Raw genomic sequence first — 22763 nt, 5'->3', positions numbered from 1 at the left:
TAGAATAAAGTTCGAGTTGTTATGTTATTGAACTAATTAAAAACTTTTTCTCTAGCAAGTATAACAGTCTTTTTTGGATTAAGGCTTTCAATGACACGGTAGCATTTCGAACTGTTGGTTCTCAGAGGTAGTGTATAATATCTTAAGCGAATCTTTTCTGACTTTTGCCATAAAACTACAATAAAAGTAATATTTTATTAATTTGATTGGCAATGATTGCAATTTAATTTTATTGTCAACTGCACTCTATTCGTAGAGTGCAGTAATCAGTATAGATCATATATTATAATTATCTATACTCATTATTATATTATTATAATTTATATTAACTTTGAATAGAGAGGTTCAAGTTTTACGACGTATTTACCTAAATTTAAATTTAGGTAAATACGTCTTTAATTTAGGTAAATTTAGTATTTACTAAATTTATATAGTGGAAGGGAGGAGGAGCTTAGAATAGAGTCGGGAAGCACAACACAAGGTTGCATTCTCATTAAAAAGCAAATACCTTTGCCACTTGAATAGTAAACAGTAATAAGTATTGATCGTTTTATTTATGAAATACATTGCAGTTGCTACCACCATTTTTCCATTTCAATAACATGCAGTATAATATGACAAGAGTTTATAGTTATAAATTAAAGTCTTTACCTACATAGTTGTTTCAGGTCACTCTTTCTCCTGTAAGAGGATCGTCAGGTTGGCTTAAATGAAAACGAAATGAAATAAAAAAAATCGTGCTAATTTATATATTTATATATAAATTAACAGTTTTTTTTTTTGTTATTATTTATATTATTATATGTGTGTCCGAGTATATATACAGTATCTTGAAAATAGTGTCATTGCGATTTGTTTATAGAGGTCGCTAATTTCCGCAAAGATGAGTTGAAAGCGGAAGCCTTTTACTTGTACTATTAGCATTAACTTGACTTTTATTTATTTAATTATTTTATTTTTATTTTTGTAACCTAGCAGAATGTTTGAATTGCATTGCTTTAGCTTCTCAAGGCCGATATGTATTCGCTACTAAATTATATCGAACTGCATTACAAACGCTAACTGTATTCCATATATTTCTGTCATAATGACGCATTATAAGTGGAAAAAACTGAGAATATTTTTACAATTAAGTTTTATTATAATAGCAGAAGGCAGAACCGGTAAGTTATATGTTCAAATATATAAATAGAATTAAGTAGCACGACGTTACCTAGAAAATTAGTGGGCAGAATTTTCATTTGACTGCCTTCACTTAAATAATGGATTTGAAAATAAGTAAATAATAAATATATCGACGCACACAAAATCATTTTAATCAGTGGGTGTTATTATAATTATATCATCTTCGTGGAGTAAAAGATCGTAGAATGTCCTTAATCACGTGACTGGGATGTTGATCAGTGCTATTGAGACCTGTCCAGGAACTGTCTGGCACAAGCAATATCTGAATTCATTTTCACAGTCAGGAGGTCAAATGAGGTAAGTGCAAAATGGATGAATGAAGAGGTGAAGCATGCAGTTTGGAAGAAGACGACGGAAACATCACAAGATGAGTGAGTTGTATGATGAATAAAAATAGCAAGCAAGCAAGAAAAGTGACTTACTTGATAAGGGAGTAACAAAAGTGCAGTATGAGCAGAAGTTGGCTAATGAAGTCAAAAGAAATCCTAGGGAGTTTTTTTCACTACATGACCAGAAGAAGAAAAAATGATTAATGGAAAGATTATATTGGATAGTGATAAAAGTAGATGTGGGAAGGGTAGAGGAGTATAATTCCTGCTCACTGATGGTGAGTGAGCAGGAATTATATGAAGAATTGAGTATGCTTGATATCAATAAGGCTGTAGGACTTAATGGTATATCACCATGTGTCTAGAAGGAATGTTCCAGAGAATTAACAACAGCCTTAACTTAATTCTTCAACATGAGTCTTAGATTGGCATAAGTTCCAAAACAAGTGGAAAGAGGGCATAATTGTTCTGCTTCATAAACGGGACGATAAAACTAAAGCTTTGAATTATAATCAGTCTTTTTGCCCAGAATTCTGGTCAAGGTGTTTCAGAATTTGGTAGATAACAGCAACATTCTCTTTGAAAGCATGGGTTTGCTAAAAGAAGATCGTGTTGTAGCAATCTGTTTACTTGTTATAACAAGGTGACCAATGCGTCAGAACGGGAAGAGATGCATGCACAGTGGTATAGGTTTTAACAAAAGCCTTTGATAGATTGCCACATGACAAGCTGATAATTACATTGGATGTGGATAGTAAATTAGTGCATTCTTTTGGAGACTGGGTGTATGATAGGTATCAGTAAGTTCTGTATGAGGGGGGAGGGGATCTCAGAAGAGGAAAGCACTTGTGGTGTGTCCAAAGGTCTATTTTGGGTATGTTGTTTAATTTGTTTGTAAATGATATTGAGAAGGACTTGAAGGGTGATATACAGTTGTTTGATGATGTGCAGTTGGGGAGAAATGAAGAGTAGAATGAATGTTATAGCCTTGCAAGAGTACTTGAATAAACTGGATGAACGGGCAAATTAGTGGACCACCAGTTCAGTGTAGCAAAGTATAAGGTTTTAAAAGATGGGCTGCAGAGCACAAATTATTGAAGATATCTTAGATGAGGGATCTGGAGGTGATGGTGGACAAGGATCTAAAATTTCAGGAATTTTTTGCTAAAATTGTGAGGGCCACACAACAAACTGGCAGTGTTGCATAGAACACACCTATAGAAGTGGGGATGTTATGATTCCGTTGTATAAGGCTTTGATCAGACCACACATAGATTACCATACACAGATTTGGGCAACAGATTTCAAAAGAATAAACAGACATTGGAAAAAGTTCGAAGATAGTTGACTAGGGTGGTTTCTGATCTCTGAATGTTGACTACGAGGATGGATTGAGAAAAAGAGTGAGTGCAAATTGCAAAGTCTGGTGGATAGAAGGAGGAGGAGGCAGAGACATAATCATGCCATATAACTTGATAAGGCAATTACTAGGTTAAAGCAGCCTTTTGGCTGGAGAGCGGACCAGCCAGGCCGGCCAGCATTATATATTAAATATAAGTATATTTAATAATATAAGTATAGATGACTTGGTATCATTAACACGTTCGCTGCTAACTATGAGTATACTTGTAGTTGGTATATGAGCCTCACAAGCCAACCATGTACTCGTATGTCGATTACCGACCTCCTATGCCAAGCACGAGTTAACCCTTAGCATAAGTACCTTAATTTGGACCCTTCGCTTGTGAATAAAGTGAAGGGCATGTCTGGGGGCTTGGTAAAAGGGAAATAATTTCAGCTAAAATATAGTATATTATATATGTGCCTTAGAAGCCAACTACGAATATACTCGTATGTCGATTACCGATCTCCTATGCCAAGCACGAATTAACCGGTAATTTGTATATCAAATTAAAACTAATAAAATGAAATTAATAAAATAAAAACCAATTTATTCAAATTACGAATTGTACACTTTAAAACAATTTTCCATGCACAATGGTGGTTTTTCCTGGCAAACAGGACAATAATAACGTGTTTCACGTCGTTGTTTGTTTTGTGTACATACACGGCATGCCTTTGTTGGACGATTTTTTTCTGTAGGTGATAAAATTTCCAAATAATGAAGATCTCGAAACCTGCTGATATTCTGTGATGCAGTAAGCTCATCCATTCCAACAAAAACTGAGATAAATTGATCTCTAAATTTTAACACAGTCATTGTGTTTCCAGTAATTATATTTTAAAATTTATGCGCATTTTGAATGTATATATCAAAAATGCATATTGCCAATTTCTTTGGCCATGTAATTGTCTTTTGTAAGGCAGAATAGTAAGAAAGCATTTGATCAGAAAGATCGATGCTTGACATACACCAATTATAGTCCCTAACGATATTTGGTTTTAATTGAATTTTACCATTCCGATTTTTTGCTTCAACCATTTCAAATTTGTGCATATTTGAAATGGAAAGAACTTCTCTCTTATCCTTCCATTTGCTGACTAAAACAGGACCTCTTTTTTGCCAGATAAATTCCCCTTTGTTTAGTTTCTTCTGTATAACATCTGGTGGATTGTTTTTCCTATTATTTCTCAGTGTTCCACACACGCAAGTTTTTCTGTCAGTAAGAGATTTAGTCAGAGCTACAAAATTATAAAAATTGTCCATATGCAATACATAACCTGGGTCTAAATATTCTTCCATCAAGTGAAATACAATATCACATGTGTGACCCATTTTCGCTAAAGAGGATTCAGATTTACCTGTATAAATTTTTATTTTTATCCCCAATCCATTCGATTTGCATAGTTAATAGAATTTCATGCCATATTTATGTTTTTTGATGTTTTATGTATTGCCAAAACGGCAGTCTACCGCACCACAACACCACTGACTCATCAATACATATGTTTCTGTTTGGTGTGTAGCTATTTCGCACCGTGGGCATGGATGTTTGTGATTTGTCTGTGAAAGCACTAGTGGTGATTGTCGGCGATAGATGGCATTGGTGTTTGATGATGAAGGTTGGTGGAGTAGTGAGACGTGGAGTTGTAAAGTTGATACCCTCCCTTGATGAGTCTTTGGACTCCCTAGAGGTGTGATATAATAATAATATATTAAAATACTTATATATATTTAATACCACTTTCTTTCAGGTTCGTTGTAGTTGGCAGAGATAGAGTTGTCGAGTAGGTGCCCTCCCTTGATGAGTCTTTGGACTCCTTGGAGGTGTCGCATAATAATAATATATTATGAATAAGCTCAGAGTGTGCATCCATGTCTTACACCTGATTTTACATCAAACCATTTTCTTGTATTTCCTTCAGTTCTAACTGCTGACTTAGAACATAAATATAGAGTGTGTATGCCTCTGTATAATGTTCCATTTATCCCATATAACTGTAACATTTTGAAATGCTTTTGTCTGGGCACTTTGTTGTATGCCTTTTTCCAGATCTATGAAACTTAAATACAGATTCTTATTATATAATTTCAAATATCTATTTAAAATTGGGAATTTTTATGATAATTTATATTTCACATTCCACATATATATTGCTGGCCCGGTTGGCCAAGTGGTTAGCATATCCGCTCTCCAGCCAAAAAGCTGTGGGTTCGAATTCCACCATGGGCATGGATGTTTGTGATTGTTTGTGAAAATACTAGTGGTGGCGGTAGGCAGTAGATGGCACTGGTGTAGATGATGACAGAGATGAAGAGATGTGAATAGGTACCTGTCCTCGAGGAGTCTTAGGACTCCCTGGAGGATATGATAAAATAATAATAATATTTTATCATATGTTTGACATACATAGTATTGTTGCAGTCCTCTAGGTAGATGTCATTGGTCTCTTTTATGAATAACACTCCAAGCAATCAAAATCTATGGTCTTTGTGGCCAAGTAAAATGGCTTCTTAGAAACCTAATACTGCTTATGATAGAGCAGTTAATTCTGTCTGGATTTTGTGCCGTGTCTGTTAATTGCATTTGTTCTTCTGGCTGGTTTGCTTGTTTTGCCAGAGGAAAAACCTTGTCACCTTTATATGAGACTAACTTAATTTGAAAAATCCTGACAAAGGTTCTTTGCATACTAGATGGGATTTGAACATATGTTGACAACCAAAGAGCTTCATTTATACCACCTGATCTACGGATGTGTTTTCCTTTTGAAGATTTGTTGACATCTAAAGATGTACTTTAGATTTTGATTGCTTTAAAATCCAGTTATAGATCAATCACCTATAATAGTAAGTTGGTCTGTACAAAACATTATTGATAGGTGCTTATTAAAACTACTATTAAAAAGTGTTATGCTTTTTCTTTTCTTTTTTTAATTCTCCATTATATTAATTTCAAGTACATTATAAACTTAAGTTGTTAAATTGCTGTGTGGGGCTTTGGAGGTCATCATATTGTTTCTGATCAATCACCTAGATGGAATAATAATGCATTTATCAATTTGCAAAGTACTAATACACACATTTTGATAAAAAAAATTTTCTTCTTTATGGTCTTTGCAAATGCTCCTGTTAAAACAGAAATTGGAATGTCTCAACAAATTTTTTGTCAGGATTTTAAATTTTGCTGACTTTGCTGGCTTTAGTTAAGCTGCTCTATCCTCAGGCCACTGGTCAAATCCTGTCAAGGGCATAGATGTTTATGAATATTTAAGGTGGGAAATGAATTTCATCAACCAGTGTGAGACTACCACTTTGTTTATTGGAGATTCGTAGTTACTTTAAAAAGTTCCATGCTTATTCTCTGGGTCAGTTTCCTTTATATAGAAAAAATATAAAAATTATATAAAATCAATAAAAAGAAAAAAAATCTTAGTCACAAAAAAAAATCAATATACTTCCAAAAAAAAAAATCAGTAAAATCTGCCCAACTAGACTTCTGAAATAATTTGCATACAGGCAGGGGAACAAATAAATCTGATAGGTAACGATATTTAAGGAAATTAAAACATAGATTAAATATTAATTACAATGACTTTAATATTTCCATTAACTGCCATCATGCACCTGTAGTGTACACTGGCCCTACAGGTAAATGAGACTGAAGCAAGGCAACCAAATAACATTTGGTTGCCTTGCTTGAGCATTGCATCTTGGATATATCATCTGGCCATCTAGCCACATCTGACCTAATTAGCATTTCTACTGTTCAGCCTTCAGGCTGGTTTGGAATTCCACCATGAAATGAATATTTGTGGAAGTCTTTAGGAGGACAATAATTTTTGTTGCTCAGAGTTGGAACCGCCTTGCTTCAAAAAAAAGTACCATGTTTGATATCTAGGACAGGGTTCTCAGATTATTCAACCCTCAACACACACACACACACACACACACACACACAGTATACTTCCAAAAATAATGTGCAAATAGTATACTGACATATGAGTCATCACCTCCATTTTATCTCTAATTTTCTTGGAATTTTGAACAAAAATGTCTCACTTCATCCGATTTTTATTCATAGAGACATTGGTGCTTGCCTTTTGGTCTCGTGGCAAGATTATTTTATTCAAATGCATTTTGATAGCTAAGATCCCACGATTATCTTTATTGTAGAGAAAAAAATTAAATGCCATATTTATATTCTTATTACCAAAGTGGTTTTCTATACAGTGATACAGATCTTCAATATTTTTAGCACTGTCCATCATAATCCCCCGCCCCCAGAATAATCAAGTAATCATACATAAATAAGAACAAATTACATTGTGAATACTGTTCAAACTAAGCTCAGTTGAAAACATCTTCATGGTAAATGAGTACAAGCCCATTAAAAATAAATCTGTACTGTGAATTCCCCCAGCTCTACAATACTGTCATAACCTTTATTGCCATTACTTATGTTTTGATTTCCACACTTTGTGTAATGACAACTTTCTCTTTTCCCCTCCCCCCATAGCATTAAAATATATTGTATTTTTTTTTGTTTTTCACTGATTATAAGTACGAAATTAATTATTTATTCATTAATTATTATTATTATTATAAAAACCTCCATGGAGTCAAAGACTGATCGTGGGAGGTCCACTGTTATACACACAGTTTATCATACTGTGCCTTAAATGTATTCACTGTCTCTGCACACACCACACTCTCGGGCAAAGCATTCCAATCACTCACCACTCTCCATGCAGAAAACCTGCTCCTCATTCCCTTGCTCACACCCTCCTTATACAGCTTCCAGGAATGACCTCTTGTTCTCCTGCTATCCTCACCCATTCTGTGCAAAACCTCCCTGACGTTAATCTGGTAATAACCACTTAACAGCTTATATGTCTCAGTCACATCCCCCCCTCCTCCTTCTATCCACCAATTTCTACAAATTGCATTTTGTCAAACTGACTTCATACTCTACATTCCAGAGATCAGAAACCATCTTAGTCAATCGCCTCTGAACTTTTTCCAACACAATTTCATCTTTTTGAAAACCAGGTGACCAGATCTGTGCACAATAATCCATATGTAGCCTGATCAAAGCCTTATACAAAGGAACCATAACAGCCTTACTTCTACAAGTCAATGTCCTCCGCATCATTCCCATTATCCGCTGTGTTGTCCCCGAAATTTTAGGTCCTTGTCTACAATCACTCCCAGATCTCTCATTTCCTCTACCTCTTCCAAGATATTCGCACCGATTGTGTACTTTACATCCCATCTCTGCTTCCCAAATTTCAAAACTTTACCCTTTGAAACATCGAATTGACATCCCCACTTATTTACCCATCCAGATAGTGTATTCAAGTCCTCTTGCAAAGCTACAGCATCCACACTACTCCCGATAGCTCTGCCCAACTTTGCATCATCTGTAAACAACTGCACATCACCATTCAGACCTCTCCAGATATCATTTACAAACAAATTAAACAGCAATGGACCCAAAACAGACCCTTGAGGTAAGGTACACCACTAGTAACTTTCCTCTTCTGGGATATCGCTCCTATCAGACAATCAATCTACTGTTCAGCCCCATCCGTTCCAATTTAATTACCAGCTTGTCATGTGGCAATTTATCAAATGCCTTTGCAAAATCTAAATATACCACTGTATATGCAATACCCTTATCCAACGCATTTGTCACTTTATTATAAAATGTAAGCAGGTTGCTAAAGCACGATTTTCCTTTAGTAAATCCATGCTGGCTGCCAAAGAGTATTTTTCTGTTGTCAACCTAATTCTGCACTTTATTCCTAACTAACTTCTCTAATACCTTGACCACAACTCCAGACACACAGACTGGTCTATAATTCAAAGCCTTACTCTTATCACCTCCCTTATGAATTGGAACAATTTTACCCTCTTTCCACTCTTTTGGAACTTGACCCAGTGAGAGACTCATGTTGAAAAGATATACAAAAGCTGTTGTTAACTCTCTGGCACATTCCCTCAAGACACGTGGTGAAATAGCATCAAGTCCCACAGCCTTATTTACATCAAGTCTATTCAATTCCTCATATACCTCCTGTTCACTTACTAACAGTTCCTCCTCCTCCTTTCCCACTGCTTTCAAGTTCTGCGTGATGCCACATTCTCAAGAATGAAATACCTTTAGAAATTTCTCACTAAATATCTCAACTATATCCTCTGCAGCGGTTATCATTCCTCTGTTTTCGCCAATCAATCCTATCCTACAGTAATCATTCTTTCTTCTGCTGGCAACATATCGAAAAAACTCCTTAGGATTTTTTTTGGCCGCTTTAGCTAACTGCTGCTCATACTGCATTTTTGCTACCCTTATCAAGCTAGTCACCTTCCTCGCCTGCTCTTTGTACTTCTCATGCAACTGGTTGTTATATATACTCATTTTGTGTTTCTTCCATAATACCTTCTTCTTCCAGATTGCTTACCTTATCTCTTGATTCATCCATTTTACACCCACTCTGTTTACCCTCTTGACCCTTGGAATACACTCTGATATTGCCTCCACCAAATAGTTCTTGAGTATGGCCCAAGCAGCATTGATATCCTTTCCATCCAGTTCCTCTTTCCAATTTATTATCGCAAGCTGTTTCCTGAGCTTTTCGTAATTACCAGTCTTATAATTCCACATATATCCCTTTCTAACAGACGTCCTCGAATGACTGGTCGCCCCCTGCACGTGATCACCTCGTGGTCACTCTCACCAACTAGTGGAAGATTTGACACCTCATTTATAATAACATCATCTGATGAGATGATCAAATCCAATACTCTTGATCCTCGTGTACCCTCCGTTACATGCTGCCTAAGGTAATTATCTTTCAAAAACTCCAAAAATTCGTTTTCTTTACCCCCAGATGCAGTCTCTTGCTTCCAGTCTATATTACCATAATTAAAGTCGCCCATAACGATAACTCGTTTCTTGCTAGCTAGGCCAATTTGCCTATACATTTCCTTCTCATTACCCTCCATATTATCAGGTCTATAGCAACACCCAACTAAATATTTCATCCTGTTTACTTCTACCTCACACCATACGGCCTCAAAACCGTGACCACTATTTGCACCTTGCAATTCCACCTTAGATGGGCACAACTCATCTGCTACCATTAACAGTACTCCTTCTCCCTTTCTTCCCTGTCTATCTTCATGAAAAATATCATATCCGTTCATCTCTATTCCTGTCAGAATGTCATCGTCATCTAACCACGTCTCACTTATACCAACAATTTTGGGGTGAACAGACTCGAGCAAAGCAACAATTTCATTCCCCTTATTTCGAATACTTCTAGCATTAGTGAATAAACATAAGAAATCATTACTGCTTCTACAAGTCCTAAGAACATCACTCCTGCGATGTGACTCTTCAATACCTTCCCCTGTCACTTCCTCTATATTACCACCAATTCTACAACTTTCTTCACACCTAAACTCTTTCCACCCATCCCAGGCCATCTCAATCTGTGTTTGTCCGCTTACACATTCACTTCTGAATTCAACACCCGCATGTTTCATAAAGTTTCTCCCCATCCACCCTGACTCCCCCCATTTCCCTGTTCGTGTTGTACCTCCACTCTCTCATTTACTTCATTCATAATATTCACCTCCCCCATTTGCAAGTGAACAAATACCTCTCCCTACCTTACTTTTTTGCTCTTTCATATCACTTCGCACCACCTCAGTTATATTCGTTACAGTCATTACTTCTCCTGCCAGTAATAATCTCTCCAGCAGACTCACACCAAAGCCATTTAAATGCAGCCCATCTTCTTTATACAATTCCATCCGTCCCTCAAATTCCTCCCACACATTCACAAAATGCACTCCATTCTCCTCACATAACTGCACTAACATATCATTCATAATCTTTGCCCGCCTCCTCAATTCATCACTATCATACCTTGGCAACACACTGACTACCTTTCTTACCACACTGTTATCTTTTACTCTCCTTAATAATCTCCTTATATCCAATCTGGCATTTTCCTTATTCCCATCCAAATCATTTGTTCCTACTACAACCACCAACTCTTGTGCTCTCTTATTCTTCATGTCCAACACTTCAATCACTCTCTCCATTCTACCACCAGGAAAACAAACTTTATGCATCTTCTCATTAAGTAGATCAAAGTATACAAAAAATGATTGATATGCATAAATTAATACATCATGCTTTTGGAATAATAAAATAAATAAGGATAATTACATTTGTCATGTACATTATGTAAAAGCATTAATATTTTGGCTTATCTTTCAGTTCATAGTTTCTTGGAATAGCCGTGGTGTCTTAACTTACAAATTCAACCAGTGTTGGGATTAATGAATATAGCTAAAATTATTATTGTTAGTAAAAAATAGCAAATACAACATCTTGGTTTTATTATTATCTGAAGCTTCAAATGTTACCCATTTTAAAACAGTTATTTGCACTAATCTTGTTATATAAAAACATAATCCAAACTAATAAATTTATAACACATTTATGGAACTTAATTTTTATGCTTGCTAAATCAGGTCAATATAGAAATTCGGCATACAAGCAATAAAACACTTTTTGAGGCATGATAAGTTTCCTTTGGTACCAATTCTTATGATAGCTAGCTGTGAGGTTATTCAGTAAATGAGTACATTTAAAATCATAATTGCATCTTCAGATTGGCACACCAAGAACAGCTATAGCAGTGACCATCTTCTATAAATTAGATTTTAGAATAGTTATAATATGTAGAACTCCAAAACTTGAATTTAAAAATTAAAATTTTTGGGTTCTACATATTATTATTATAATACCAGGTGTTTCTGTGACATTAGAAGACTCATTGCAGGAGAACCTATATTGACACACTAGCTATTATTCACACAACACCTATCATACCTCTCCTTAAACTCATTCACAGATGAAGCACTCATAACCATCTCCATCAGTGCGTTTCACCCATTCACCACCCTCCAAGCAAAAAAATTGAGTTCTAACACACTTATTAACCATGCTCTTATACAATTTCTAGGAGTGACCCCTCATTCTCTCCTGTCCTGTACCAAAAAAAGCTATCAAAAAAAATCCCTTTTAATAACTTATATGCTTCTATCATATCTCCTCTCATCTATCAGCTAGTGTTTGGAGCCCACAGACCTTCAGTCTATTCTCGGAAGCATTTCACAGACCTCCCACAATCTTTGTCATTTGCCTTTAGGTTCTCTGCACCACTTCATCACCAAGGAATCCAGGCGACCAGATTTGTGTGCATTAGTCTCCCAATGCAGCCTTATTAATGTCTTATAAAGCAGAACAATAACTTCTTTATCCCTTCTTGTTAGTGGGTTCTTCAACAACCATGTAATTTGATGTGTTTTGTGACTACCTTCACAATATGCTCTCTAAACTTGAATTCTCTGTCCACAATCATCCCCAAATATGGCTTCTAGCCATAGTCTTTATGTTGAAGCAAATGAACCACTGTTGTCACTTTGTCAACAGCTACCTGTTACACAGTATGAAAATAAAATCCCTGCCAGTCTGTTACATCATTCCACATTTTTTTGTCCACAATAGGAGAATCTCTACAGCACTCATTAGACTTTTATACAACCCTTTGGTTTGTGAATAAAATCTCTAGATACTGTAGACAACATAGCACAGACACTGCTAAACGTACTACCAATGTAGCCACTGGGCAACTTTTCTTTCTGCAAGCTACTCAAATATTCCACCCTTCCTCTTGTGTACCAACAGCTCTTTCAAGTACTTTCAGGGCAGGTTTGGAGGCCTTAAGGTTGCAACCCCAGTGGAATTTCTTTTCTTACTCCAAAGCCTCAGAATAGAAGAAACTGGATTATCACTCGGGGAAACAAATCAGACAGGTTATGGATATAGGCAAGGAAAGGAAAAAGAATTAACATAAAGTTTTCTGAAATCAGTGGTTTTTCATCACAAATACCAAGATTTAGACAAAACTCTAATAGAAAGAAATATCAAATTATTAGTAATAACACAAAGAAACGAAAGGCTTGGATGAAACAGATAACTACATGTATATCTACAGAGCAGTCAAAAAGGAAGAAAGAGCAAAAGAAAAAGTAACGATATTCATAAATCAATTTTAAAAAATATCGCGCATTACAAATACTGCAATGAGAGAATTAAGATTAGAAACATATGCCTCCATGGTGCATATGTTTCAGCTGTTAACTGAATGGTTGGTGAATCGAACCCACCTGGTGGTGTTTGTTTTCTCTTTGATGCATAGGCTGTGTACAAGGAATAGATGTAAGTTTATGGATGCGTGGAGTGAATATGAGAAGATTGGATTCGTATAAGAGGGATATCCTGCACTTGAATGTGTTTGGCATCAGGAGTCTTGAAAAATTATTAATTGATATGAGATCTATTACAAATAATTTGTATTATTTTTATTAGATATTAGAATAATTTGGTTGAATAATTTTTTTTAAGTGCCTCCGTAGCGCAATTGGAAGAACGACGGTACATTGCACCTTTCGATTGGAATAGGCCTAAGTTCGATTCTCGTCACGATGGGAGGAATCTTTATCTGCACGATTTCAATCGAAGGTGAGTTAGCCGATCTCATACGGAGGTAGCAGGGTTTTTTCTCCCGGAAACTTGGGTTTTTCATCCCGCATACAGACAAATTGGTCCTTCAGAACACACGCAATTTACAGACAAAAAATACTAGTTGTGGTGGCTGTTAGATGGCATTGATGGAGATGGTTCGGTGTAGTGGTTGAGACAGCTGTAGGTGTCCTCCCGCGATGAGTCTTCGGACTCCTTAAAGGTGTCAGGAATAATAAAATAGTCAGGGAAACTGAATTCTAATGGGAGGAATCATGAGAAACTGTGTAAGAGAGACAATGTTAGGTAACTGTCTTAATAATGGGAATGGTTATTATTGTGGAAATAATTACGAAGAGAGAATGTTTCTGTGTTTGGCCTTTCAGACCTATCAAGCATGTATCAAGGTGTCTGCATAAGTAAGGAACTAAATAAGAATAGAGATCTGTGAGTTGTCATTCTGACCATAGACAAGAGTATACAAAAGAGCATGTAGTTAACTTATGTCTGTACACGAATGCAAGGAGTATCAGAAACAAAGGAGCAGAGTTTGTTGCCTTGCTTAATATATTGGGACCTCATATTGTAGGCATCAGAAGCAGACATACTAACTGGTATGAAATGCAAAGGGTCAGGGCCGTTTCTACATTTTGTGGGGCCCTGTGCGAAATGGAAATGCAGGGTCCCTGAAAGTTAGTAACATTTATGGAAATTTTAAATGGAAGAATATCTTGTTAATTAATTAAATCAAATATGAAAAATATTTATGCAGATAAATAAACATGTATGCTCTTTAGCATCAATTTAAGTAAAGGGAAAAAATTAGCTAAAAAATAAATGTGTTTGTATGTTCATGATATATTATTTTATTATTAAGTACACATTATCATATAAATATGCCAGAACAATGATTTATTTAATAATATAAATAATAATATAAAAATATGAAAAAAATATCCATTTTTACTATAAATAATGAAATATATGTATAACAACTTATAGGATTTAAAAGAAATCTTAATATATTAAATTTTATTTAACCTAATGGGCTCATCAATAAAATCATTTAGAATGCTATCAAAATTCAATTTTTTTTGCAATTTCATGCTCTATAGATATTATTGTCAGGGACGACAAACGTTCTTGAGACATAGAAGATCGCAAATAGGTTTTTATTAATTTTAATTTGAAAAATGACATTTCTGCTGATGCGACCGTAACTGGACTGGTCAATAATATTTTAAATGTCGTAGTAATATTTGGATGAATATCCGACAAATTATTTGCAATTATGAATTTTAAAATATTAATGGGTGCATCTTCTAGGACAATATTTCTAAAAATAATTAATTCATTGTAAAATTCAGATTCATCAATGTCTGCAGCTGTTTGCAGCAAAATTTTAATTCATTTTCTGTCATTTTCTTATTAATTTCATATCATAAAGAAATCCAAATGATTTTTCGTGAATTTCATACAATTCAAATCTTTTTTTGACAGATTATAGAGCAGTATTTAAAATTACAAAAAAAGAAATTTATCCTAAAATTATCTTTCTTATCATCTATGTGTGATTCATCAGGCATTTCATAATCAAAAAATACTTTTCTTCGACGTACTTGACTTTCTTTAAATTTAATTTCTATTTCTAATAGATTTGACAGTTCATTAGCAATCTCAAAACAGCTATCAAATCCTGATATTCTCTGCTCTTCAAAGTACTGCACTAACTCTTTAATATGCTTAGTTGCTACGTCTATGGGAATTTTTGCATTTTGTAATACTTTATTTGCTAAATTTATTTTTGACTAAATTAACTTTAGTATAAACTCAAATGAATCTATTTGTTCATATATTGAAAACACTTCTACTTTGATAGTATTATCTGATGCAGTTTTAGGTAATTCTTTGAGCGCATTAAAAATTCTGGAATTTGAAAACGTATAGCCCTAACTGATTTTTTTTTTTTTTAAATAACGAAACATTAAAGAAATTTATTGCTATAATTGATATGAGTCTTTGACTCATATCAATTATAGCAATAAATTCCATGAGGTCTTGGGGTAATAATAATAAAATCAAATTTAAATTATAACAGGTGCAAGGAGTATAAAATGCCTTTTCGTTTTCATTTAAAATGTAAGCACGGACTCATACTCCTTTCATATTCGCTTCATTTTCATATCTTTGCCCTCTACAATCTGACAATTTCAGATTTAATTTATTCAAAACTAATGACACTACTGGTATATACCTTTACCAGTAGTGTCATTAGTTGTTAAAAATGTCAAAAAATGTTCACGAATTTCAATATCTGCTTCAAATATATGTAAAAATCTAAAAATTAATTAAATTTGCTCCCGATAACTACCATCAGGAGTACCATCGAGAATTATTGAATAGTACTTTGCCTGTCGTATCATATTTACAATATTTTGTTGAATTTTGGTTTCCATATCAACAGTTAATTCATTTTGCAAAATGGGTGATAGATACGAATTTTGTTTCTTACCTATATTTTTTTTTCCAAACATCGTATTAAATGATCTTTTAAAAGTGGATCAAATTCTGCAATTAATTCTATGATTCCTAAAAAATTACCATTATGGGCTGTGTACAAAGTATCAAAATTACCTCTAAAAGCTAAATTATGTTCGGATAAATAAAGAATTGCTGCTACTATTCGTCTTAAAACATTTCTTAACCATTCTGCTTCAAATTTTATGACATTTTGATTTGCCTGATCAATTGTATTGTGAATTTTTAAATTCATTCAATTTGTGTCCATGAATACATGCATTTTATCTGCACTGGATTTTGTTCGTGCGACTTTAATCTTTCACTTACATGTTGCCAGTTAGAAAAGCCATTATTAGATAAAAAATTATCATCAGAAGAAAATAATTTGCAACAAAAACAAAAAATAGAGTTGGAAGAGTTTGAATATATAAGCCATCTTCTGTTTTGCTTCTCTCCGTTTGCAATTGTCCTAACATAGTGAGCTGTGGAAAAACACCTCTTGTTGTCATCATTTGGAAAATCATTTTCAGTCGGAGGAGACGGCAGACCACATTGTACAATTTGTGTTAGTGTTGCATTGTTCAAAATTTTGGGCCATGTTGCTGGATCATCAGTAGTAAATAGTTCACCTTCCTCTGGTGTCTCAGTTTTAGAATCTTCAATACTCATTGTTTGACCAAATGCGTCATGTTCTCCGCTTCCTTTGAGTATTTCAGAATGCTCATTATTAATTAATGTTGAAGTCAAAGAACTGTTTGTAGTTATTTCAGAACTCCCGTTATTAACTGATATGTCTGAACAAATATGAGTTCAACTTCATAAATTTAAACAGTGAATTTCTTTGACGTTCCTCAGCGGCTTCTTTTTCTTGTTTTTGCTTTTGTATTTCATGCCCACTTAGGTAATTTTCTTCCATAATAATCTCTCTCACGACTAGTCATACTCAAAAATTAAATACGATAGATTTCATTATAAAATAAGTTAATAAATTAAAACAAAATTACTTACCTGTTAAATAAAATATATCTAAAATAGATATTAGAAAATAAATGTGAGGGCGAGAACAGTCGATGAGTTTAAGGAGTGATATGATAGACTTTGTGTTTCTTAGGGGGAACCTCCCCTCGATAAGTCTTGACAGACTTTATGTTCTTAGGAAGGACCTCCCACAATGAGTCTTTTGACTCTATGGAGGCCTGAATAATAATAATAATAATAATAATAAAATAAATCTTATGTAGATTGAAAACTGCTATCGACGAAAAATTCTGATGTCGGATAACCTAAAACCAGTTTACAAAATATGTTTTTTAAGATGTTTTGCAAGTAATGTCACATAAAAAATTGCCATGACAGTACGTGTATATATTTACTTGTTCATAAAATCATAAACTAAAATCCATTTTGAAATTTTGTTTGAAACAGGTGTTTTAAAAGTGCATTTTAAAACACCTGTTTTAAAATGAACTTTTCCCTATTTAACACTATGTTGTACGATATTGTTATATATCTTAGAGAAGTTTCAAATACTACTGCTCTAGCACTACGATCTTAAATTTTATTCCCTATACCAATTACTGTTTATCCTAATGTTATTTCATTGAACAATAGAGCCAGACTGCTGGTCTGGCTCCGGCCATGAGATACTGGGCGAGCAGTAATGCGGCGCAGCGCCAAAGAAAGAACTACATGCCGTTATCAGAATAATTTTAATGTATTTTCATGAAAAATTTGGTGTTTATTTTACCAAGAAAATACATAAAAACTGTGCGTTAGCATGGGGCCCTGTGCCACCGCACACTTCGCACACCCATAAATACAGCTCTGCAAAGGGTACAGTATTTTTAGGAAGGATACATGGGATAGGAGAGGAGGAGGCTTGCTGCTAATGATATCAGATGACTTGGATTCAGTCAGAGCTGAGACAACAGCTTTTCATGTGGCAGTGAATTTGAAGCCATCTGGTGTGAGGTGGATTCTAACAAGATTAAGTACATAGTGGGATGCTGTTACAGACCTGATGGATCAGTTGCTAGTGAAAAAGAAATGCATCACCAAATAAATACAATGGGTGCAAAAAGAGTAATCATAATAGGAGACTTTAATTATCCGAATATTGATTAGATAGCTGTGAAATCATAAAAAGAATGAAACTGAATTTCTTGAGCTGTTGCGAGACAACTTCCTATAGTAGTATGTGATTGAAGGAACTCATGGTCAAAGAGTGTTAGATCCGATTAGTGTCAGAGGGAGGTGTCACTTAAAGACGTAACTATTCTGCCTCTGGTTGATGATAATGATCATGTGGTACCCACTTGGAAAGTGGCTAAGTTTATGAATGTTCCATTCATAAAAGGTTACGTGCTGAACTACAAAGAAGGAAGTTGATAGTTTTTCAATTTGGTTTTATTATAAATTAAAGATGCCAAAAATTATATTGTTGGTTTCATCCTTTATCCAAGTGTAAGCAAACAAAGTTTGTGCATTAAGTAACTTATGACAGGATAACTCATAATAATCACATCAATTGTCTTAGTATCCCATAATGCAACACATATACCCTTACAGACATGCATAATGCTATGCATTATGGAAAGGGCCACTGCCCGGACTGGTTTCGACCTTTATTGAGGTCGCATCAATGGGAGAAGCCAGATCCAGAAGTGATTCCAGGGTTGAAGTAATGCAGAAATCATATTTCCATATACAAGTAGACAGAAGGTGTCGCACATTATTAATAAAATACTCTGGATGAGAGATAGACGTTGAAAGTTGCCCAAAAGTTACTTAATGCACAAACTGTGTTTGCTTATACAGTGGTACCTTGCTAATCCGAACTAATAAAAACTGCTCGTTCGGATTAGGGAAAAGTTCATATTAGCGAATTTCACCCCGAGATACAATAACAACTAGCGAGATATAAACAACTAGTGTTTAAGACCAAAATAATCAGATTTTAATGGTACATCAATTTAATTCTGTAAATAAATGAAGTAACTGATAGAAAAAAAGCTACTGTACTGTAATGTAAAACTTAAAAAATAATATAGTACACAAGTTTATTTTAGTAAAAAATTTAGTTTGTATGTACCTTATGGTGAGGATTCTGATTTAATAAAATTGCATATAATTCAGTACATAACTTAGATTTATGTAAAAAATATCTCTTTCTCACTACACAAAAAAAAAGTTTCACAAAATAACACAAAAAAAAGTTTTATTTCCTTGTAAAAAAAGTCACTGAATTGTCTTTTTCTTCTTGGAAGCTAAACGTTTTTAAACTTCTTCTCGGAGCTGCATTGGCAACAAAAGTTTGTGGAATGGTATATCATTCTGCTTAGCCCATTCTATACACATATTAAAACTGTCAACTGCCTCTTCATGTTTCACTTTTTTTTCTTCTAGTTCTTTATAGCCATCATCGTCTTCTAATTCATTCTGCAGTGTTATATTTATAATTTCAGCATCTGATTTGATTTCGAATTCACTTTCGGTTCTACCTGTAATCCATTTCTTAACATCTGTTTGTAAAATTTCAACATCTGGATTTATATTTTTAACCAAATTATGCACGTTTTGAATTTCCTCTTTTTGTGTATCACCATAGTTATAATGTACTGTAATAATAATAAAATAAATAATAATAGTTAAAATAATAATTATTAAATAAAAATAATAGTACATAAAATAATAATACGTAATACATAAAACTTTTTTTTTCTTTCAAACCACAGTTCGGATTACTGGAGGGTTCGGATTAGCAAGATACCACTGTACTTGAATAAAGGATGAAACCAAGAATATAATTTGCTGGCATCTTTAATTTACGAAGAAGGAAATTATGACAACCTTAGGAGAATGCTAGGTTCTGCACCCTGATATCAGTTGTTAGGTGGGAAGGATATCAACACTGATGGGAAGTGTTTAAAAAATACCTAAATAATGCAATATCAGAATATGTCCCTAGAGTTTGAAGAATAAATAGAATAGGAGTGAAATGGATGTGTAATCTAATTAAGCAAGAGATTTGTTTAAAAAAATGTGTGAAGGAATACCATATGCATAAGGATAATGGTAATCATGAGCCAAGACCAGAAGAGTCACAAGTGTTATATATGGAAAGCTAAATCTGAGTATGAAAAGAATTCAACGGTATTCTATCGTTATGCTGCAAGTGAAAGAAAGAATGAATTTGAAAGAATAACTGTACTGAATGCAGGTGACTGATGCAGAAATCATTGTTCAACTAACTGAGTAGCCAGTTTGCTAAAAGCTATTACCTGATATACGTAACATTGAACTTGCCACTACCTCTTCACTGTATGAATTCTTATTCAGCTGTTGCACAAACTGAATAAGAATTCTGCAATAGGAACTGATGGGATAGCACGAATGCTAAAAGAGTGTTCAGCTGAACTGGCCATTCTTCTGACCTGGCTATATAATTTGAGTCTCAGAACAGGGAAGATTCCACAGGAGTGGAAAGTATGTATGTAGTCCGATTATACAAGGGTGGTGCAAAGATCAATGTATCTAACTAACGACCAATCAGTATCTCAGGAGTGGTGGTGAAGAGTTTGGAAAAGTTCATTAGGGCTTGCATTCAGAAATTTGTTAGCAGAGAAACTCTACTTTGCAACAGACAGCATGGATTTTCTAAGGGAAGGTTAAGTTTTAGTAATTTGGGATGGGATATACCATGTTAGTTTTGGATTTTGCTAAGGCTTTTGACAGAATACAGAACGGAAGACTGTTACATAAATTGGAGAATATGGATTTGGATTATAAATTGTTAGCATGGATAAGAGGATAGTTGACTGATCAAAAAGTCGTATATGTGGGGGGGGGAATCTGCAAGATTCAAGGTAACAGTAGTGCGCCTTAAGGGTCAGTCCTTGGTCCATTGTTACTCAATCTGTATATTAACATTGGGAAGAATTTGACATGTGACATACAGCTATTTGCTGATGATGCAAAGATAGGTAAGGTAATCAGGAGTGCTGCTCATATGCAGTACTTACAGAATGATTTGAATAGGCCAGAATTGTGGGCATGTGAAAATGGCTGTCAGTTCAATGTTAATAAATGTAAGGTTATGCACTTTGGTATGATTAGATATCCAATGTTATATTATCAGGCTAGGGATCTTGGAGGTTTAGTAGACAAGAAGTTGAAGTTCAAGGTTCATATAGCAAAAATTATAAATATAATTCGGAGAATAATCATAATGCTGAAACGAACCTTGACATATAAAGATAAGGAAGTCATTTTGTCTCTTTACAAGGCCTTGATAAGACCTTACTTGGACTATTGTGCGCAGGTCTGGTCTCCTGGTTTCTGTAGTTGTTGATGTTATTGGTGTTTATACCTCAGAGAAGGATGAGAGGAAGATAACAGTGCCTTTCAGATTTACAAAAAAAAAAAAAAGGATAAAATAAACCCAGTTGACTATCTATTAATAATTGGGCATTTCAATGCCAGAATAGAGAACATTCCATTTGGTACAAATATATGAACAAATGTTGAAGCTCATGCAATAGAGATGGATACAGGCTTTTCTCTACATATAATAACTTAAATATTACTAATATCTTTTTTTAATCATAAAGATTGCCATAAATTCACCTGGAAAACAAGAAACCTAAATAAAATAAAAAAAAAAAAAAGTACAATAGACTATATTAGGTCTTCTCAAACTTTTCCTACGATGGAACACTTCACAAATCTTGAAATTTTAACGGAACACCTTGGTTAGAGTCGAGTATCATCGGTCTCATATTCAATGTAAAACTAACACACTATGTATCACATCGCAAAAATGTGACAGTGCTGGGCCACAGTGCATCGCATTGACCTTGCTTGTGACCACACATTTCCTAGAATAGATACCTTTGTACTTCACTTATGCTTGGAGGCGTCGACAACACCTCGCACTGGCCTTAATAGCACAATCCACATGCAAAGTGAGGAGCACCTGATTTTCAAACATGTTTGAACTTGTCACAGCATTTAAAACCCTCCAGGCTCATATTAATTTTGGTAATTTTTCAAGGAATGCTTAGTCACTTTCTGCAGAACACTTGTGTTTCACAGAACATAGTTTGGGAAAACTGGACTATTATTATTCATGACACCTCCAAGGAGTCCCAAGATGCATCGCGCGAGGACAGCCACTGTACAACTCTCCGTCTCTACTATTACACAGAGCCTCTACTACCAATCACCTACATCAACACCATCTACTGCCCACAACCACAGCTAGTAATTTTTATTTGTAAATTGTGTGTGTTCTGAAGGGCCGATTTCTGTATGCAGGATGAAAAACCCTGCTATCTCCGTATGAGATCGGCTAACTCACCTTCAATTGAAAAAGTCCATATAAAGATTCCTCCCATCATGACGAGAATCGAACTCAGGCCTTTTCTAATTGAATGGCACAATGTACCATCATTCTTCTAGTTCTTATAATAGCTACAGGAAAATAGCTAAACATGATAATAGATAACAGAGTAGTCAAAGGTTAAGAAATAAAATCAGATCATTATCTGTTACAAAGGAAATTGAAAATAAGACTCATCTTATTTTACCCTTCAGTTTTGAAGGTTAAATTGCTTAGCATTTTCTCTTATATTGGTGGTGGTGGTTAATATTTTTACCATGCAAGTGTTGAACTCTAAAAGATTCTTGGATATTGCCCTCTGCATTGATTCGGTTATTTTAAAAC

At 34.6% G+C, this 22763-nt stretch overlaps 1 protein-coding gene across 2 annotated transcripts in view; it reads left to right on the top strand.

The window, feature by feature from the left end:
* The first annotated feature begins 893 nt into the window (after window positions 1-893).
* The window catches only part of LOC150099077 (activin receptor type-1-like), a 201119-nt gene continuing 179249 nt past the window's right edge, over window positions 894-22763 (top strand). Inside the window, exon 1 of one of the 2 annotated variants that reach the window (XM_090404904.1) lies at window positions 894-1163. In XM_090404904.1, the coding sequence (XP_090261030.1) occupies window positions 1088-1163 (76 nt within the window). In that variant the 5' untranslated portion in view covers window positions 894-1087. Of the gene's footprint in view, window positions 1164-1433; window positions 1483-22763 lie in introns of those variants that run through there. The other variant, XM_090404905.1, reaches the window with a different exon arrangement.

Source organism: Typopeltis vanoorti, chromosome 15 (genome assembly GCF_054136105.1).
Source record: "Typopeltis vanoorti isolate ZY-2024b chromosome 15, IOZ_Tvanoo_1.0, whole genome shotgun sequence".
NCBI lineage: Eukaryota > Metazoa > Arthropoda > Arachnida > Uropygi > Thelyphonidae > Typopeltis > Typopeltis vanoorti.
The sequence above is the reverse complement of the archived record's forward strand: the minus strand, read 5'-3'. Positions and strand labels throughout refer to the sequence as shown.